The 21,418-nt window shown below is 38.3% G+C and overlaps 1 protein-coding gene across 1 annotated transcript in view; it reads right to left on the reverse strand.

Annotated features, from left to right (window-relative positions):
• Window positions 1-21,418, reverse strand: part of trim54 (tripartite motif containing 54) — a 123,932-nt gene that overhangs the window by 58,095 nt on the left and 44,419 nt on the right. Inside the window, exon 4 of the mRNA XM_028796791.2 lies at window positions 4,159-4,254. Within this exon, the coding sequence (XP_028652624.1) occupies window positions 4,159-4,254 (96 nt within the window). The remainder of the gene's footprint in view (window positions 1-4,158; window positions 4,255-21,418) is intronic.

A 21,418-nucleotide genomic window follows, 5' to 3' on the forward strand; every position in this document is an offset into this window, starting at 1 on the left:
CATTGGATTTATAAGTATGTTAAACACTGTAATTGAATGAATGTCACATAAATCTATGTAAAAGCTAAAAATAAATTAACAAACTGACAGCTAAAAAAAGAAATCAATACAATTTATTCCTATAAAATTCAAAACTAATAGGAAATATTGGCAATTTTGCTACTCTTTTATATTGTTCTACAAGTGTGCAGTTCAAAATACCCTCATTTTTATATCAAACATCAAAGTCACATCAATTGGAAAATTAATAAAATCTTGCTGACTCTACTAGGGATGTAGCTGTTCAGAACAATTAAAATTGCACAGTTGGTGAGAAATCAAAATAGGACTGAAACCCCCGAGATGACTCTGAGTCGCGTGAGTAATTATTGAACTGCCTAACCCATGACATGGACGGAACCAAAGGAGGTGGTCTTTACACCTGACATTCCATAAGTGGTGGTCTTTTAATATTATGCCAACAGGCTGTTCTTTGCTGAATGCTGTCTTGTGGTACATCCAGCAATGCACAGGAATCTCTCCAAGGAGGCAAAATCCACACAACACTTACCGTGGATTATAGTCTGCATCTTTCAATGTCCCAAACAAGCTATCTTGCAGACAGTAACAAAAATGGGGCCTAAAGTCATATAGGTAACTTTACAGAGACGGCAGTCATGTCCTGATGGAAATGACATCAGACAGTCAAGCCCCAAAAAATTATACAATGGATAATCTTTGAAAAGCAAAACTGGTCCTAATAAGCAGCAAACAAGAACATTCACCAAAAGTAATGGAGCCCAACACCGTAACACAGTGGCGCCTTAGACTATCTCTTAGACTGCACCATTATCAGCTACTGTACACCTCAGTCTTTATATTTAATAGTCAGTAGCCCTAAGGGAAAAGTAGGGCACAATGAAGAACTCCAAGGCCTCCATGATCACCAGGATCTGATCCTTGAGTGGCACACATGACAATTTCACTTATGCAAACCTAATAATCTGCATTTCTGGCCAATGCAGATTTCTTATTCCAATCTCAATGTAATTTGGACCACTGCCTCACGGTACAGTTATTTCATTCTTTATACATGCTGCAATAATTTTACTGATAATAAGAGCTTCAACACAACCGAAAGGGTACAATCCCAGGAATGCTGCTTCACAATACAGAAATTATACAAATGTACAGGCTTAGCAGAATGCAGCCTAGAATAAGACAAATACCATGATACGCTTTCACATCTATTTAATAAGGTGCAAATGCAATACTAATTATTATTTGTCTTATCTTGGAGCTTGAAAGGAAGGTGTTAGCAAAGTTCAGAAACTTGGATATTTCTTTAAACAATTCCTTTTAACAGAAGAAAACGTATCATCTAATATGAATGAGATTAAAAATCTGCACTTCATTAGCACTGTATCCCATTTCTCAGATTTAGGGCATGGCATGGAACAACTAATAGACCGATAAAGAATGACTAACCGATAAATCAAATAAGCACAACGAAGTACCATTCTTGCTGATAATTGTAGCACTTTTCTGGCAAATAAAAGTGCTGTGTTCTAAAATATCTGAGAGGGTTGCAAAGTTCCTTTAAGATTACATAAATACATTACAACTTCAGTTTAGGAGGCAGAAAAAGAAGAAACTTTCAAGCATGTAAGATGTCATAAATACAGAATATCATGTAATTGCACAGTATATGAGAAACAAAACTGTTTTTTAAAGTTATGAAAGGAAAAAACAAAGTGCTTCAAAGCAAAAAGTAGTTAGACAAGGTTATGCAAAATTAGATTATTTCTCAGACTAAATATATACTGCATTAATTAAGAGTTGTTACATAACAATATAATCATTTCAATAGTCAGTCATTGTCCAACCCGCTATATATTAACACAGGGTCACGGGGGTCTGCTGGAGCCAATCCCAGCCAACACAGTGTGCAAGGCAGGAACAAATCCTGGGCAGGGCGCTAGCCCACCGCAGGGCACACACACACCCACCACACACTAGGGACAATTTAGAATCGCCAATCCACCTAACCTGCATGTCTTTGGACTGTGGGAGGAAACTGGAGCACCTGGAGAAAACTCACGCAGACACGGGGAGAACATTCAAACTCCACGCAGGGAGAACCTGGGTCTCCTAACTGTGAGGCAGCAGCGCTAACACTGTGCCACCGTGCCACCCTTATTTCAATAGTCTGCAAACAAAAAAAATCTCGTCTGGTCTCAATAACATACCCAGATGATTTTTGAAGTATTCACTAATTCTTATGAAATTCTTAAAATCAGTACAATGCAAAAAATGCTTTAAACTGATGCTGTTGTAAAACTTGACAGCCTTTTGTGTCAAATAATGTTGATGATAGGACACAGACCTCTCCTCAGGTAGCTGTATACCAAATTCTATAGGCAGGCTTTGGCCTACACAGGACCCAAGGAGGTCTGGCTTTAAAAGTTCAAGACACTGCTTTAAACATCCCAAAATATACAAAGATTAACATGTGTGCCCTACAAAGGAGAGGAACTGTCAACACCTCTTACTTGTATGGACAATGCCAAAGCAGACTCTAATGATATTTATTTGAAAATTAAAAATAAAAATCACACAAAGAAGCCCAAAACAGTGAAAGCCAAAAATCAAATAAACAGGGTTTACCTAAAAGGCAACCCACAGTAAAGGAGTCCTTATAAAAGTCAGAATTCACAAAAACAGAAGCAAAGGTCCATAAACCAGATAATAAATACTTACAACACTACACTGCTTGAATGACAATAAGCCACTGATGGATAAACTCCCAAGGGTCCCAGTATATATAGGATGAAGGTGGTCCTTCAACCATGACATCAGAGTGGCCCCATCTCTTACACAAATTACAAGAAACACAAGAGAACACAGGATACCTAGGAGGAGGAGGATGGGCACATGTACTGATACAGAGCGTTGCCATACCCACCACATGACGAACCATCTCAGGATCCCAAATTAGGATCCAAACATAGCCATGCAACATGGAATAAATAATAAAAAAAAACAGAACAATATTATCAATGAAGTAATCTTGGACTGCATACCAGTCCATCACAAGAGGTGATACTGTGAGGAATAATAATTATTTAGGGGAAATATAATAATTGTCCATATTAATATCTAGTATTTATCTTTAAAGTAGCATGAAGGGTTAGGTAAGCCAGAATGCATGAGCAACAAGGAGACAGAATGTTCTAGATGGTGGTTTAAGGAACTGGCTGATGTTATGTACCTAGTAAGACTTGGCAATTATCATTTACACAGAAAATTTAATAAAATAAGGGTAACAGCTGAGCTTAAGAGATATGAAGAAGAACAAGAACACAGTGGAATGAGACTTTATTTTGGGGTATATAAGCTGGTTATGCTCTCTGAAAAACACCTCACGTCTTTTAACCAATCAGATTAAATGTAAGGATTAATGCAGCACTCTTATGCAAATTCAGTAGGCAATAAGTATGAGCCTCTGCCTTTGTTCTGTGATCAGTCCGCAGCTCAGGGCCTATCCCTTGGCAGACAACTGTGAATGGGTGCTCCCTCTTCATGAAGAGAAATGAATGATGCATGAACAAGCTTCCTCCTGCCTGGTTCTTTGGGTTGATTGATTATTTAAATACTATAAATATTTTAATTTAAATATTTTTCTTTCCTTAATTTATTTCCAATGTATTTCTTCCACTGTTTCCACTTATATCCACATACCCATTTATATTATGAGTTGTTAATTAACTTCTAATGTAAATTATTGGGGTATGTAAGGAAACTGAAATATACAGAGAAAAGCCACGCAGACTCCACATCAGACAGTATGAGAGCCAGAAATTAATGACCTTAGCCAAATTCCTAACACGTTGATAAAGTTAATCCAGCACAAATTTTCCCAGTTCAACAGTGACCATGAAGTTAAGAATACCATTAGAAGTTTTCTAAAAATTCAGACAGATACCATATAGTTGTATATTAAGCAAATAGTCAGTTATTGGCACACTTTAGCTAAACAGGTTTGACGAAGTGTATTACCTTTCCTCATTTGTGAAATTTAATATATTTTCCTCAATTTGTGTTTTTTTTTTAAAAAAATATATATAAAATGAAAAATAAAAGAGTCACAGCAGCCACCAATAGTCTTATTGTAGTTACCTCGATGGTTTTGCAGATATCCTCAAGCTGAGTAATCATAGCCTGGATGCGGTCGTTCCCTGCCACCAGCACTGCAATGCCATCACTCAGCTCAGACTGGAAAAAGAAGAAATAAAGATTAACATGACTGGTATCGGCCAGGAGCTGCCAATCAGATGTATAGCATACCGAGGAACGGGAGTGATTCCGTTGACTGAGAGATAGACTGCAGCCCAAGAATCATTTATTTCAAAGTATCACACAATGCCTTCGCTTTACAGAGCACTGACAGCAAAACAACATACAGAAGGAAGAATTCAAAGACAGCGGATGACCGTAAAGTCATTGGAAAAAGGCCTTATAAGAACATTAGACACCAGAGTGATAGGAAATACAATAGGTGAGGGTGTTTAAAGACAAAGTTTAAATGAAATTAGAAGCAAGCACTGTTATGACTACCTCTTCTATGAAAGTAATTATGAGAGCCACTGGAAGGGGTCGACTAATCTGGGATATGAACATTGGCTGAAACAAAAAGGAACTTCTGTTAGTGATTAGTTATAGTACCACATTACCACTTTAGCCGCCCTACTGACACCTTCAAATACTCAAGTCATTGATTACTGAGATGATCCAAGGGGTTCATGTCCACCTAGAAAAGAGCATGCAGACCTGCAATTTGGCTTCTTGGACAGTGCTGTTTCAAACGGCGTCTCCGGTTGACTTGCACACTTCATTGGACAGCTGCCATTGTCACTGCTGGTACTAAGGAGTGACATAATTAGTTAACTAAACAAACTTGCTATGGACTCAAGTTATTTACAGGTATTAAAGCTACAAAGATCCCCTTTTGTACTGATTTATAGTCTACATTACGCATCCATCAATTTTTAAAAAAATCTAATTATTTACTGATACTGCAACATAAACTTATTATTATTATGATGTTGTCAAAATTAGGGTATTCCACTACCTTCGTACAGAAGATATGGATTCCTTTTAAATTTATCTTAGTATCTGAGTGAAGATCTAAACGTTTTGAATCTGACAGGTTAAGAAAAACATTAAACATGTTTCATTTTTTCGATACTGATACACGTGTTATAATGTTGAAAATGCTTTTCCATTGAATTGAGTTCAGCGGTTTCCTCATCGCTATAATTAACCTTACATACATCTTAAGATGCAGGAAGAGACTGGCTTATCCAGGTACTTCAGGTTCCACTGCCTGCTTATTGAAATTTTATTGTATTGTCATTTTATTTAACTTTACTGTAAATTATATATATTTTGTTTTATTTAGTATTTTTCCAAATTGTAGCAAAATACAAACTCATTTAATGAAACAGCATTTTGGTCATAATTCCGTAAACACTTGCATGGAAAGTCACCTCAAAGCGGTGCTTTTCCATGACCCCTCAAATTAAATGGCTTCTCTTCCTTGTTCAGCTGCTCTTCTGTAGCTGACTTGACAGGTTCTTCATTGATTTAGTGCATTGCATGCAGGCGTCCCTATAGATTAGCCGAGAGCTGGTAGTTACATGAGCCCAAGTGTGGAGAACAGGGTTGGTGAGAGCAGACAAAATTTTTGTGATCTACTTAAGGTTTCCTCTGTTTTTCAGAGACAGAATTGTAGGTAAAAGTTCAAATAAAAAATGATATTTAAAATAACAAGTGGGTTGGTTCACTTGTTAATTTAAGTACTACTTTAGTGACAAAGGGTTTTGGGAAACACTTGTTAATTAACCAACAATCTTAAGTAAGATACAAACGTTGCACCTCATGCTGACAGGATTGATTGTAGTCTCCCATGATCAGAATCAGTGCTTGAAATGTTGCATGTCACAGTAATAAATTTAAAACCAAAATATATGAGTTAACTACAAAGAATTTTTGAAGCCTGTGCAGTCCCATAACCAATTCTCCGAAGCCATGTTTTCACTACCACTCTATTGTAATGCAACCTGATACAGAGATTACAAAATCCCATTGTATCCAATTTTTTATATCAGATACAGGCTACTTTTGCATGTGGTACTGAATTCAGTTTTAATTCTAGATGTCCACTTCTGATCTGAACTGAAACAGTCAGGTTGAATCTTCACTCAGGGATGCTGGCGTTACTACACCATTTTTGTGCAACAAGCAATGCATTAGCAGCAGAGAGGGAAGTGAGGAGGGACAATTGCACAAAAATTGAAATGTTGTTTGTCTCATGCAAAATGTTCTCTGTCCATTGAGATTCATCAAAGCAGTTAAAAATACAGTCCCACAATTCTGGGCTCCTTTTACATATCCATAATTTTCTCTGAATGGAGGCGGCGGAAATTACAGTTGAAAATGCCAAGCGTTGAAAACTGAAGAGCATCAGCAGGAAAAAGCATGCGAGGATGGTGACTCTCCAACACCAAAGAAAGTATCTGCAGTGTTTATGAGATTGAGAGGTCTAATCCATATTAAGTTCATGCCTCAAAGGTCACACATAACAAATGATCTGTGCAAAACTTAATAAAAGAATCGGTACACTATTTAAATATTGGTGTGCTGAATCCATTTCTGAAATTGAAATTTCTCTACCACAAACTGTTTCCAGAAAATATCAGATTAAGAGAAAAAATTTGTTTTGAGAAAAATAGTTGATTTTGTTTTATGGCATTAAGTGTTTTTCATGCTCGAAAATACTGCTTGAAGAATATTTTGAGCTAAAAGATGTTTTCCTCATTCCTAACATTAACTGAGGTGGAAACAACCCAAAGTCAAGTACTGCTACACATCTTTTGCTCTCAGTCAGTATTTTTATGTCTTTTGTCATTCCTTCAAATAATCCAGGAATTTATATTTAAAAGGTTAGAAAGATGGCTTTTTACTGTCCAGAAAAGAGAAAGTTGTTTGTTTAAATGGTTTGAACAGAAATGTGCAAGCGTCATGTTGATCCATTCATTGCCTTAGCCAGGTAACAAGTAAGCAAATGGTAAAAGAGAACATGAGAGTGACCTACGATAAACGATAGGAGAGGTTCCACCAGGACGTCACTCAGATGGAAAGTGGAGTGAGTGTATATTAGGAGACTTATGTTGGTCCTTCCACTGTGAAACACCTTCAGATTATAACAACAGGAAAAAAATACTTTTTGTAAATAATATTATTAGTTTGGACATGTGCAGACGAAAGACGCCAGGTATATTGGGAGAAATGTGCTGGGGATGGAGTTGCCAGGTAAGGGAAAAAGAGGAAAGCCTAAGAAAAGGTTTATGGAAGTGGTGAGAGAAGACATGCAGGTGGTGGGTGTAAGAGAGCAAGATGAAGAGGACAGAAAGATATGGAAGAAGATGATCCGCTGTGGTGACCCCTGAAGGGAGCAGCCTAAGAAGAAAAAGAAGATTATATTCAAAACAATTATATGTGTCTTTTTTCATTTTAAACCTTTATTTCTCAAAATCTGGATGTGATAGAGCAATTATTGGATTGCAGTTTTTGCCAGATTTGGATTTGTCTCCCTCAAATCTGTAAAGACCGCGTAAAACTTTTGACAGAAGCAAAATATTTTGGGGGGGCAGATCACTGTATTCAGCTAATGTTTCAATGATATGTTTTGGTGTTTGCACAAGGCCATCTTAACAGCATCATAAGCCCCCAGGCAAAGCAATGTGCTGGGGTCCCTGTTTTGATAGCAACACAGAAACATACATAGGCATCAGAAACATTGTGGGCCCTTGTGCTCCTGATGCTCCTGGCCTCTGCCCTGGGTCTCCATGAAGAAAGCTATTGACCACCATTCTTTCTTCTACACAGTAATGCCGCTCCTAATATTGCATGTGTGGCACACGCTGCTCTGCAACTGTGTGTTTGTTCAAAGAGAGGCCTGCTCTCACCAACCCTGTTCTCCACACTTGGGCCCACGTAACTACCAGCTCTTGTCTAATCCATAGGGATGCCTGCATGCAATGCACTAAATCAATGAAGAAGCCGTCAAGTCAGCTACAGAAGAGCAGCTGAACAAGGAAGAGAAGCCATTTAATTCGAGGTGTCATGGAAAAGCACCGCTTTGAGATGACTGTCCATGCAAGTGTTTACGGAATTATGACCAAAATGCTGTTTCATTAAATGAGTTTGTATTTTGCTACAATTTGGAAAAATACAAAATGAAACAAAATATATATAATTTACAATAAAGTTAAATAAAATGACAATACAATAAAATTACAATAAGCAGGCAGTGGAATCTGAAGTACCTGGATAAGCCAGTCTCTCCCTGCATCCCAAGATGCATGTAAGGTTAATTATAGCGATGAGGAAACCCACTGAACTCAATTCAATGGAAAAGCATTTTCAACATTATAACACGTGTATCAGTGTCAAAAAAATAAAACATGTTTAATGTTTTTCTTAACCTGTCAGATTCAAAACGTTTACATCTTCACTCAGATACTAAGATAACTTTTTTAAAAATCCATATCTTCTGTACAAAGGCAGTGGAATCCCCTAATTTTGCACAGAAAATCAATTGTCATGCAAAACACAAGATCTACAATTCCAATTTCAACTGCTATGCTCTAAAAAGTTTTGCTTGAGTTCCAAGCGTTTTACTCTTACGCTGTGACTAAGGTAGTTACCACCCTTGACAAACACATCAGAGCACATTTAACACAGGTTATGCAGGGGTGGATTTAATGTGATTAGTCACAAAGTAAAGGAAACAGAAGGAAAATCTGGCTGAATTATTTTTAGTATACTACAGGGAAATCGAAAATAAGATCAAGAAAACCAACCAAACGTCTGAAGCTGTCTTTTAGAAAAGCAATCAACCAAAGTTCACTATTGATTTGTTAGCTCTTTTTTTTACAAGAATAGAAAGCACATTACACTATTCATTAGATCATAATGCTTCATTATTTACCCCAAACTGTTAAACCTTTTTTTTTTTGTTGTTCGGGTTGCCTGTAGCACTGTAGATCCATCATCCTGACACCAGAAGGCACGTCTGTGTTCACATAGTTCTATAAACTGACACAAACTGACTGATGTCTCCTTCACGACCCACAGTAAGATCCAGCATTAACATCCATCAATGGCGCGGTGCCACTGCTTTACCCAAGAGAAGGAGGTAATGAACACTTTAGCACAAACACAAAATCATTCTGCTTCTTTAAAAAAGGCATCTGGATGAAACATTTGGCCAACTTAGCTATTAGCTAACCAAACACGCTTGATAGACTAATTGGTCCCTTTTGGTTTGTCGAATTTTTTATGCTCTTCTTAGGCAAACTAAACAAAGAGCACTGCTAAAACACACAGTCAACCATATTTAAAATGTGTTCATATTTAAAGGAGTCCACCTGAAACACAGCTGACCACATTTGTACCAGCCTCATGTCTTCATGACCCATCAATCACAAACAGTGCAATGGACATACCCAAGCAGGCTAGACTGCTCATAATTGCAAACTATAACAATTTACTGGTCACTCACAGGAATGTCCGTCTCATAGGTATTACAGAATCCCAACCAAAAATGTGAGAAGGGGATAAATACATAAAATATCAAACCTTCATTTTTAGAGAGCACAGTCAGCGAGTTCTCTGAAGAGAGGTCACTATAATTATATCCTGGGAATTTCCACTTTAAAGATCCCCTCAGTCAGACGGTACAGGCCAGGGTTGCCTAATTTGAGTGGGACTGTCCCGAGTTTAAATGACAAGTCCCGCATTGCCTCTGAAAATCCAGAATGAACAAAAATTTTATGTAGAAACCAAATATCTTAATTCAATTTTTATATTGAATTTCTAGTTAAAGATGCTTGCTATATAGGGCTATTCAAAATGAAAGAGGAGATTTCAAAATGTATAAGACAGAAACACATTCCGCACATCACTGGGCAGAGGAAAGTTCAAAGTTTAAAAGCCTGCCTAAAAGTACCAGTGAATGCCACTGAGTGCTGTTTCTCATTTATAGTAAAATGGCGACAACACCGCAAGAGGAATCAGACTCACTGAAGGTAAATGTGTTTTGTGCCATTTCTGCAAGCAAAGTTTATAGACCTTTCTTTTTTGCGGAGTAAACTGTGACTGGATTTTCATACCTGGAAATGCTACAAAATTGGTTGCTTCCCCAACTTCAAGAAGATTCAAATGATTTCATTTTCATGCAAGATGGTGCCCCGCCTCATTTCCACTTGGAGGTCTGGCGTTACCTGAATGACACCATTCCAGGACAATGGATTGGAAGAGGTGGACAACAAGATCTTGCTCATCATCAATGGCCTCCCAGGTCTCCGTACCTCTTGCGATTTTTATTTATGGGGGTACATTAAAGAAAAAGTGTTTGTTCCTCCTATGCCAGCTAATCTTCAAGATTTGTGACATCGAATTGAGCGGAAGCTGTGAATTCACTAACTAGGGACCAGTTGACTCTTGTGTGGCAAGAAATGGTCTATCGTTGTGATGTTTGTTGTGCGACACATGGCGCTCATGTTGAATGCATGCAACCTCAATGTGGAATGTGTTTCTGCCTTATACAGTTTGTTTGAAATACATTTTTGAAATCTGCTCTTTCATTTTTGTAGACAGCCTGGCATACCAACTTTTATGAATAAAGTTTATGACTGTCAGCTGAATCCGAGGGCTTGAATCGTTTGTGCTCGTGTCGTCGTATGTTTCTCGTGCTCATCATGGCTGCTTGTGCTCATGTTGAATTTGTTTTGAAAGTGAAGTGATGATTATTCTGGGACTATTTTATATGTGTTCTCTTCTATATATAGCATGTACTTATTTATATATGTTTAGATTAGACATTTTTATGTATCTATTATTATAATTTAATTAAAATTATCTATTTTTTGTCTTAGTTCCTTAACATCTTTTTTTTTTTTTTTTTTTGGTCGCTCAAAATGGTGGCTGTCCCAATCTGTGATTCTGGAAATCTGGCGACCCTGGTTGAGGCTCAGATTCAGATTTATTTTACATGAATTCAGTGTGTTTACCTTCAATCTGCCAAGATGTCTTATTTATGAGGTGTGTCAATGACACAGTGTTAACATTTTACACAATTTGGTAAGTGGTAAATATAATCTGTAATCAATCTGGTACTTTAAGTTGTGCTTTAAATGGTGCTACTGATATAATTTACCTCACATTTTTATATTGTCAAGATTGACATTGCTTCATGAGAGGCCCACCGAATCAATGAGTTAATTAAAAAGGCAGGCTTATAGTTACTGGATGCATGCTTGACCCACTGGAGGTATGAGTGGAGGAAAACATGAAGACATTATGAACAATGTTGTACGTCCTCTCCCTGGCTGTGATACTCTGAGTCACGGTGCCATTGCAAAATGGCAGGAGCACAGGTTTAAATTGGACAGGTGCTACTCAGACTCTCGAGTGTAGGTGTGTGTGTGTGTGTGTGTGTAAAAGTAAGACTCGCTGACATGGAGCAGAGAGTGAGGGGCTGGCTCATTAATTACGCATGTGCAATTGAAGGAGCAGCGCCGATGACCCTCATTAGCAGCTCCTGGTGGCAATTAGTGCAGCGCCTACACTAATGGTATGAAATGTCTGAGCAAAAGAAAAAATGAAGGAGGCAAGAATGATAGAAAACCAGAGGAAGAACCAGAAAGAGGAAGAGAGAGCAGATGTTTTGAAACGGTCATATGAAAATCTCCAAGGGAATGTGGAATGCTGTTCTATGGAAACGGGTCAAACCTGCTAAACAACAGTAAAGAGCAGAGGAGATCAAGGACTTCAGAGAACTCAATGCGGTTAGCGAAGGAGGTGGCAGGGAAAGAACCGAGGAGATCAAGTTCTGTGAGAGCAGAGGAGATGAGATGTTTGTTGATGATAGGAAGTACAGGATGGCGAATTGGGATTTTACCCCTGTGTTTTATCTATTTATTGTGTTTCCTCACAGCACTGTTTTTATGGATTTATTTATTTATTTAAGGATTTTATGACTGAACACTAGTGGCTTCAATAAACATGCACTTTTTGAATGAGAAAAATGTTGTCTCTTCACTTGCCTTCACCTATCTCACTTACAAATTATTAGACATCTCAACAGGGGTGGGTGACCACATCTGCGGGCACCAGGGCATGAAACTAACATTGAGTATTTTCAGCTAACGAATTAATCAGCAGTAGTGTGTAAAGAAACACTACTGGGACTCCTTTATACTAACGGCAATACTCGTTTATAATTCCATTGTGATTGTGAGTGCTTTTTTTTATTATTGGCAAAATTCAAAATTTTTGTTCCTTCTTTTTTTTTTTTCTTTCTGTTGTGTTTTTGAGAGAGGATTGTTGTTTGTTATAATAATATTTACTGACCTTCTGTAAACAGCTACATTTCTCCCTAGAGATTGTGACTGGGTGCGGGAATGACAGTTTCAAAAACAGAAAGAAATTTTAGGGCACCAGCCGGGTTGTCCTTTTTATTGCCTGTAGACAAAGTAAAACAAAAAAGCTCCATGTGCGGAAACTCAGGCAAATAAATTGCTGGATGGCTTCTGTCACTACTAGTGAAGCTCTGTCCGGGAGGAAGGTCACCCAATCCAGTTATGACACCTTCTTCCTGGACAGCCAGGATTTTACAGTGGCTGGACCGGAAGGGGTGGGTCAAATGCCCTCATTGGGCAGCTTCATGGCACTAACTCTAAGCCTAACCCTGTCATCTCAGAGGGTTATTACATACGTGACCAGATAAAGTTTCATCTATTAATTATACAAATATTGTGCTTTTGGTTTTTTTTTGTTAGCTTATATTCTACCATTTTTATGGTGAAATATCAATCACTGTGATTTTTTGTATGTATTTTTCATGAATGTCGCCATTTTGGAGAGCATGGTTCCTATGACATTACTTGCTGCTATGCATGCAGTGCCTTGAAAAGTAGTGACCTGATGCATGTTAAATGGACTTGACAGACAGAATTTCTCTGTACTCTGTTCACATGACAATTCCACTAATGCTGTTACACGTGATGTGTGATGTCATGGTCACAGAATTAAAGATGGCTGCATGGTTTGGTGTATGCACAAATATTATTGCCAAATAAAAGAATGACTCCTGAAAAGCCCACTGGATCCAAATTTGAATTTATAACTTTTAATTTAACAATATATCTCGAGCTTTGACGAACAATATTCCAACTTTGTGTGATTGTAAGTTTGGCTAATTTTGACATTCTCTCTGAAACCCGCCTAAAATCTCTGCCACTCAATTTACTATGCAGGTCTGTCTGGACTTTAATGGAAAGCTCACAATGGACACTACATATATATTTTTAAAAAAAGGGAATAAAGAAACTAACTAGCCATGTTCTCTAGAAGTATGCACTGTCTGAAACACAATTTAAAGCTGATCAACAGATTTCATGAAACAAGGGCACAGTTAAGTGTAACCAAGAGAAGACCAAAATAAAAGAAATCAAAGAAAAGATAAGAGATGAGGCCACCAACATTTTTTATAGAATGTTCCAACTAGAAACAATATTAGAAAGTGGAGAGCCTGAGATGAACAAACTTATTAGTTACATGCTTGTAACCAATGTTTAGTGGAAAAATATTGAGATATTTACGCAACTTTTCTACATAAAGCATTAGATAAAGTTACAAACAGGCAGCACACTCTGGCATAGCACCATATCTACACTTTTCTCCCAGGCCACACCATCATCCTTTTTACCAAAACAAGCCACTTGAAAGTTAATTCAACTGAAAAGGTCTGTTCAATGTGCAAACCAACACCAGGGTGACAATTTCTATTTTAAGATGTTAATCCAGAATTAAAATTTTGTATTCCATTGTCCTTTCATCACGGATTCTAGTTAAGAAAGAAAAGTGTGGCTGTTAGGTGTGGTTATGAGCAAAAATACCATTTCTCAGGCAGCGTAAGCCCAGTGAACAGTACAGTATGTGACATTTTACCACTGATCAAGTTTCACTGTCTGCCTGACAACAGATTATTTTTTCCCCAAATAATCGCCCATCCAAGCTTTTATTATAACAGGATGGAAGGAGAAACTTTCAACCCAATAGGTATGTATTCTGAATAGCATGAAATAATAATAATAATAATACTTTGCATTTATATTGCTCTTTTTCTCACCACTCAAAGCGCTCAACAATTGCAGGTTAAGGGCCTTGTTCAAGGGCCCAACAGAGCAGAGTCCCTATTAGCATTTATGGGATTTGATCCGGCAACCTTCCGATTGCCAGTGCAGATCCCTAGCATCAGAGCCACCACTCCGCCTATAAATATATATATATATAATAGTATACTGTACGTAATAAATATACATCATGCAAAGGATTAACAAAACAATACAAAAATGGTCTTCATAGCATTTGAAACAAGAAAATATTACAAAGAAGGTTCTTTCAAGGTAGCACATGGGACAGTCGTCAGCACTGCTGCCTCACAGATCCAGTATCCTGGGTTCAGATTCCACACCTGCTCATTGTCTGTGTGCTGTTTGTATATCCTCCATTTGTCTGAGTGGTTTCTTCTTTAGATACTACAGTTCTCCCCATAAATTAAAAAAAATGTAAATTTTAGGTTAACTGCTGCTTCTAAATTAGCCCTACATGAGTGTATGTGTGTGTATAACCTACAACTCCACCAGGTTTGGGTCCTGCTTGCACCTGATGTTGCCTGAAAAGGCTTTAGACTTCTGTGACCCTAAATTGGAATGAAGGAATACTCCACTCGAAAATGACAGAACTCTTGACCAATGAATGAGGGGAAGAGACGGTCTTCAATTCCCCATGAATGTATTTCCTTTGAATGCACATCTCTGATTTTCCAGAATTATTTTATTAAACAAATATTTTAACAAAAAATGCCTACATTTTGTCCATTGTGAACAATACACTTGGTGGCTTTCCATTCAGATTAAGTGAAATGAGTAATGTGAGATTTGTTCCTCTCCGTCTTTACATTGTTTGTTGTGGTCCAGCATTGATTTCCATAGATGTCCATTCTATCAGTAAGTTTGTTATCTCGATTCATAAATAAGATTAAAAAAATTTCTTGACACACTTTTGGGTCTTGAGTTGCTATATTTGTAATGGTACTGGGTTATGGTGGGTCGTGAGTGGGGCAGGCAGTTTATCATGCCTGGTTGTTGCTCTGACAATCCCACTTCTCCCTGCACTCTGACATTTATGTTCAAATTCAATTTAAGAAAGGGGACAATGCTCTGATGTTCACAATTAATTCATCAAAGGGGGACCCCATCCCTTGGTGGGCTGCGAAGACACTAACATGGGAAAAAGTGAGATGTGACACCAGAAAGGCTGAAAAATACTAGCAGGAAGTAAGTAACATATAAAAAATATCATTTTGGAGTGGAGTATTTCTATGGGGAAGTTGAAGACTGAAATGAATGTTATGTTATTGTTCCTGTAGGATGGGACTTTTGAAGAAGCTAATACACACTAGATAGATGATCCCCTATACCTGTCTCATGATAAGCTACTGCCAAATAGAACTCTACGCTTGTAAATAAATGTAGGGGAAAATTTTCAGTCTGATTACTGCAACCGTGCGTAAACAACTACGTGAATTAATTTGTCTCCAATCTGGTTAGCAGTAATAACCTGAAAAAAAAAAATACTAGGCATGTTAAGAACCACAGATTTAGTAGCCTTTTTAATTCTTGTAAGGGAAAAGACTGAAATCCATTTTCATTGTATATTGTGTGTTGTAGTGGGCAGAAAGTTGGGTGCTGTTGTACCGCCTCACTTACACCCATACACCCAAATTTGGGACAGGCCTTCAGAACTTGTGTGATATGCGGAGTTAAGTGACAAGGCCATATTTTTATCCAAAGAAAACTGACAGGGAAGGTAATGATTGGAAAAAGAATTGCCATATTAATCATTCTTTCGTTTATTTTCCAAATCTGTTTTACACCATTAAGAGGCCCCATCAATTCTGGAAACCATGGAGTCACATCATTATAAGGCCCTCTGATGAACACACACAAACTCATAACAGGCCGATGTGTCGCCAGCCATCAGCCTAACCTGCCTGCCCTTAAAACGTACTGTAGTATTAAACCAGAATACCAAAAGAAAATGCAGACAATGTGCAAACTCTACTCAGTGCTGCTGTCTCTCGTCTCTGTATAGACCCCAGCTACCACTTCACCATGCCCCCGAAATGAACGCTTGGGTCCGGAGCCATGAGGGAGACCAAATGGCTGAATGATCTGAATTATTCTGTCCCCTCAGTTTTGCACTTCATTAGTGCTCAGATACGTAACTACACAGATAATTATGAGGTGTGATCAAAATATACGATGATTGCTTTAAAAAAGAAACGTTTATTGCAGTAAAAGATTTATGACTACTAGTCGCCCTCCACTTTGAATGCACTTATCCCAACGCTCCTGCTACTTAGCAAAGCAGTTCTGGACGTTTTCTTTCGAGAGTGTCTTTAGTTGGGCTGTCGTGGCTGCCTGGATGTCCTCAATGGACTGAAATTGTTTGCCTTTCATGGTCAATAAAGTGCATGCGGACACAGCGTAATGTTTTTATTCAGCTAGAAGGGATGTGTGACAAGGAGCGTTGTCATGATGAAGAATGAAACTGTTTCAACATTTTCCTCGGTTATTGATGTTGAAAGATGTCACTGATCTTTTCTTGTCTTCAACCGAACCAGATCCATTACGAAATCGATTAAGCCACTTGTAAACAGTCTTAATTGTCAGTGCAGTGCCACCATAAACCGATTTTAACATTTGATGGGTTTCCTGAGCATTTTGCCATTTGAAACAAAATTTCATGTTCATGCGTTGCTCGATATCCATTATTAACAACAAACTTGAAAAACACGCTTCAACTCAACAGTGGCTCACAAACGACTGACAGTATCAAACAAATTGAAACTTGTCACAAACTAGGCTCTAGGATGGACATGTCAGAACCTGCATTGAATTGTTGGATGGTGCTCTGCATCAACATTCACCGTACTTTTTGATCACACCTCGTAAGTCACACGTCAGTAGAGCGCAAGCGTTCATCTGTCTTGTTCACTCCAACTTTGTTCCATATTGAAATGCTACAGGCGGGAAACAGAGTAGTAGCCTTCTTTGTTTATAAACGTGTGGTAATTTCTCAACTTTTGTGTTTCTGTGATATGAAAAAGTGCATTGCTGGGGATTTTATTTTCTTTGTATTGTTCCTGTGGTAGGCGAACTGAGCTTCCTAACTACAGTATTTGTAGATGTAGCATATTTATCTTGCATTTTCATTATTAAATATGCTGTCCTGAGAATCTACGGATCTGCTAAATTAAGTGAAGACTGAAGTAACATAAGTTATTAATTGGATAATGAATTATAAATCGAATTGATTTTACAATACCAAATTTTAGCAGTGAGTACTCATATCTTCACTGTTTATTGGGACTGATAAAGGAACTCCATTTTAACTGACAAATCACCAAACCCATCAGGACTTCAGAAGCCCCAACAGATCATCACTGGCACCGGCCCTACTAACATGGCTGGCTGTAACTGGTGTAATCCCAGCATGCTACTTTTCCAGGTTTCTTCCAGGATCACCAAATGTGGCCTTTGTAACATTTGTGTCTTACTGAACACCTATTGTATCTTTTACAGAGAACTAAAGGCAATACTCACAATAAAGCCAATGCAAAACACTTATTGATAATTCATTATATGAAAGGAACCTCCCATAAATCTAAAGGAGAATAACAAAGAGTAGAGCTCTTTTTTATTGGCAGGTTCCAGAGTGGGGTAAAAATAAGTGAGGATTACAATTTGCCACAGGGATTTTGTTCATTGTAAAAAACTTCAATTTCCTAAATTACTACCATTAACTTTCATGGAATCACTATTAGTAATCAATCTTATAGATAAAGATGGAATCTCTAAATCATTCCCAAACCTGCAATACAGATTTGTTCAAACAAGGCTCGCAATCACAGTTAAGGGATGGTTAGCCACTGTTGAAGTAATTCATCATTCTTGTATCTGAGCTATACATGGACGAGCACACTTTGAAATCATATGCCAAATACACCACTGCAAGCTTGGAATGACTTAAATTGACCCATTATAAGACCCCACCAAGCACCTGACTCTCTCAGCCACTGAATGATCAGTTTTATGGTTTGACGCAAAGAACGGCAGTAGGCCCAACATATTTTTTCCAGTTATTCCAAGATACCACAGGGGTTTTACCACACCTGAACAAGTGGTAAAGAAATATTGGTTAGGAGACAAGCCCAGCTGTGCATCATAGCTAAATAATGTGAAGTTATGAATTATAATGTAGGACTATTTTATCATGGTGTTGGAGAGTGAGAAATGCAATTAAGACATTTCACTTTATTCCATACACACGAGAATACGTCTACTCTAGTCTATGTCATCATGCTGTCAGTCTATCAAATTTTAGTGCCTCTTCCATAAATTGTCATTTTGAAACTTACAGTGTTATGAAAAAATAAGCATATACAACAAAATGTTTTTTTTCTTTTTTAACATACAGTTGTGCTCATGAGTTTACATACTCTGACAGAATTTATAAGATGTGTACCGTACTTTAAAGAAAAGATCACTGATCAGGCAAAAGACATTTCATTTTCTTTTAATGGAATCCAAATGAAACTAAAAGACATCACAGACTAGCACAACCATTAAACAACATTGAGATGGTCCCTCAGGTGGTAGAGCTGCCCATTCTCCTTGGTAAAAAGCCTCCAGGTCCCATAAATTCTTGGAATGCCTTGCATGAACTGCTCATTTGAGATCTCCACAAAGTTGCTCAATGAAATTGACGTCAGGTGACTGTGATGGCCACTCCAGCACCCTCACTTTTTTCTGCTGTACCCACTGAAGGGTCAACTTGGCCTTGTGTTTTGGATCATTGTCATGATGGAAGATCAAATCTAATGAGTTCAATTTTCACGAAGTTACCTGTGCTGCTGTAGCCTCACACACCCCCAGAACGTCAGAGACCCACCTTCATGCTTCCCAGTAGGGATGGTGTACTTTTTCTCGTGGGCCTTGTTGTGTCCTCTCCAAACATAGCGTTTATGGTTGTGACCATAAAGTTCAACTTTGGCCTCATCACTCCAAAAGACTTTGTTCCAAATGTTTTTTGGGCTTGTCTAGATGCTGCTGGGCATATTGTAAGCAGGCCCGGTCTTAGGTATTATGGGGCCCTAGGCGAAAGGGGGGTCCAGGGCCCCCCTGGAAGCTCTGTGAAATGCGTGAAAATTAGACCAAGGAGTCGATCCGGGGCCCTAGGCGGTCGCCTACTTCGCCTATGCCTAAGGCCGGGCCTGATTGGGACAAATAATGCTGTAGTATATTTAAGTATATATGACAATTGCTCACTCGGACAATTTGTTTTGGGGGCCCCCAAGAAGGTGGGGGCCCTAAGCTATAGCTTGTGTAGCTTATACGTAAATCCTGCACTGATTGTAAGCGACCTGTGTTATGGTATTTGCACAGTAAAGGCTTTTTTTCTTGCAACTTGACCGTGCAGCCCATTTCTGTTCAAGTATCTTCTTATTGTACATCTTGAAACAGTAACCACTTGTTTTCAGAGAAGCCTGTATCTCAGCTGAAGTGACTTGTGGGTTTTTCTTGGCATCTCAACAAATTATCCTGGCAACTGTGTCTGAAATCTCAGTTGGTCTACCTGACCGTGGCCTGGCTAACAACAGAACCCCTAACTTTCCACTTTTTATCAGAGTCTGAACACTACTGACAGGCATTTTCAGATCTCTGTATATCTTTTTATATCCTTTTCCTGAATTATACAAATGAACACCCTTTTTTCGCAGGTCCTTTGACAGTTCTTTCATTTTCCCCGTGGCTTGGTATCCAGCAAAGTCAGTGCAGCTCTGCATGAATTTAAATTGACTATTTATACAGAGACCTTGATTACAATCCAAGAGGTCACAGGAGTGGACACTCTCCTTTAATTACCTTTAATTTGAACCTGTGTGTGTCAACTTGTGTTTATGTTATCAGACCCAAGATTATAGGGTATGTAAACTTTTGATCAGGCCCATTTGGGTGATTTCTGTTATTATTATAATTTAAAAAGGGCACACACAATTATCCTCTTTAATAAAATGTGTGCGTCCATGTGCCCGTGTGTGTGTGTCTTCTGGTGAAGTGCGCATGCGCGGGGCATGGTGCGATGTTTCAAAGGCCGCCTGACGTGTCACACAAGACAGAGAGGGCGGGACCTATAAAATATCGCGTGGCCGATCCAATCGGATTTCGGTAAATGAGGTAAGACCTAAAATATAACGCATGAAAAATCCAATCGGGTACTGAGACGCAGAGACCAGCTTCCCCAAAGAGGTAGGATTAGTGTTTGTTGTTGTGCATAATTACTTATATTTTCCAAATAATGGCCAAAGTTTCACAAATTCTGCCAGGGTATGTCAACTTATGAGCACAACTGTATGTGGCCATATCAAGATTTGGCCTCCATTTAAACAGTACCATTAGATTGCCATAATGTAATTTAAAAAAAATGAAAATTTGACTTTGTAATAATACAATACATAAAAAATGAACAGATATGCCACTTATATCTGTGGAAAAAGTAGGTGCCTCTGTGATGGTTGGTATTGCCCCTCTGGCAGAAACAGCCTCAAGTAAGCATCTCTGAGAACTGTCTGCTTTCTCTGACATTGACTAGGAAAAAGATTGTCCCCCTCATCCAAGCCAAATCATTTCAGCTGTGCAATGTTTTAGGGGCGTCTTGCATGCACAGACCTTTTCTAATTCCCCCACAGTAACTCATTTGAATTTAGGTCCAGGGTTTCACTTGGCCAGAACCCTCCATTTCTTTCTTTTCAGTGTTCCTTGTTTGATTTACTGTTATATTCTTAAGGTCATTTTAATTTTGCACAATCTTCTTTCGGTTGGGCTTCAAACTTCTGAAAGATGGCGTCACATTATCCTGAAGTACAATGAAGACTTTAAAGCGTGGAACAGGAACCTGTGAGTGAAATGGAGGTCTATGTTTATCCCTTTGCAATTGACCATAAAAATGTATTCCTATCCTGTTCCACAGCACAATTCAATTGTGAATTTGGTACAATTAATACAGAACAAGGACAACAAACTGAATGCAAATGTAGAAATCCAATTAATGTTGATTTGTGTAGCAGATATCAGTAGGTTCTTAAGCATGGCAGTAAGTAAAGCAAAATTCCTTCAGCTGGAAATTTAGCCAAGGCTCGCATCACAGCTCCAGATGTCCCTCACAGGGGAAACAAAGATAA

The sequence above is a fragment of the Erpetoichthys calabaricus genome, chromosome 3 (genome assembly GCF_900747795.2).
Source record: "Erpetoichthys calabaricus chromosome 3, fErpCal1.3, whole genome shotgun sequence".
Taxonomy (NCBI): Eukaryota; Metazoa; Chordata; class Cladistia; order Polypteriformes; family Polypteridae; genus Erpetoichthys; species Erpetoichthys calabaricus.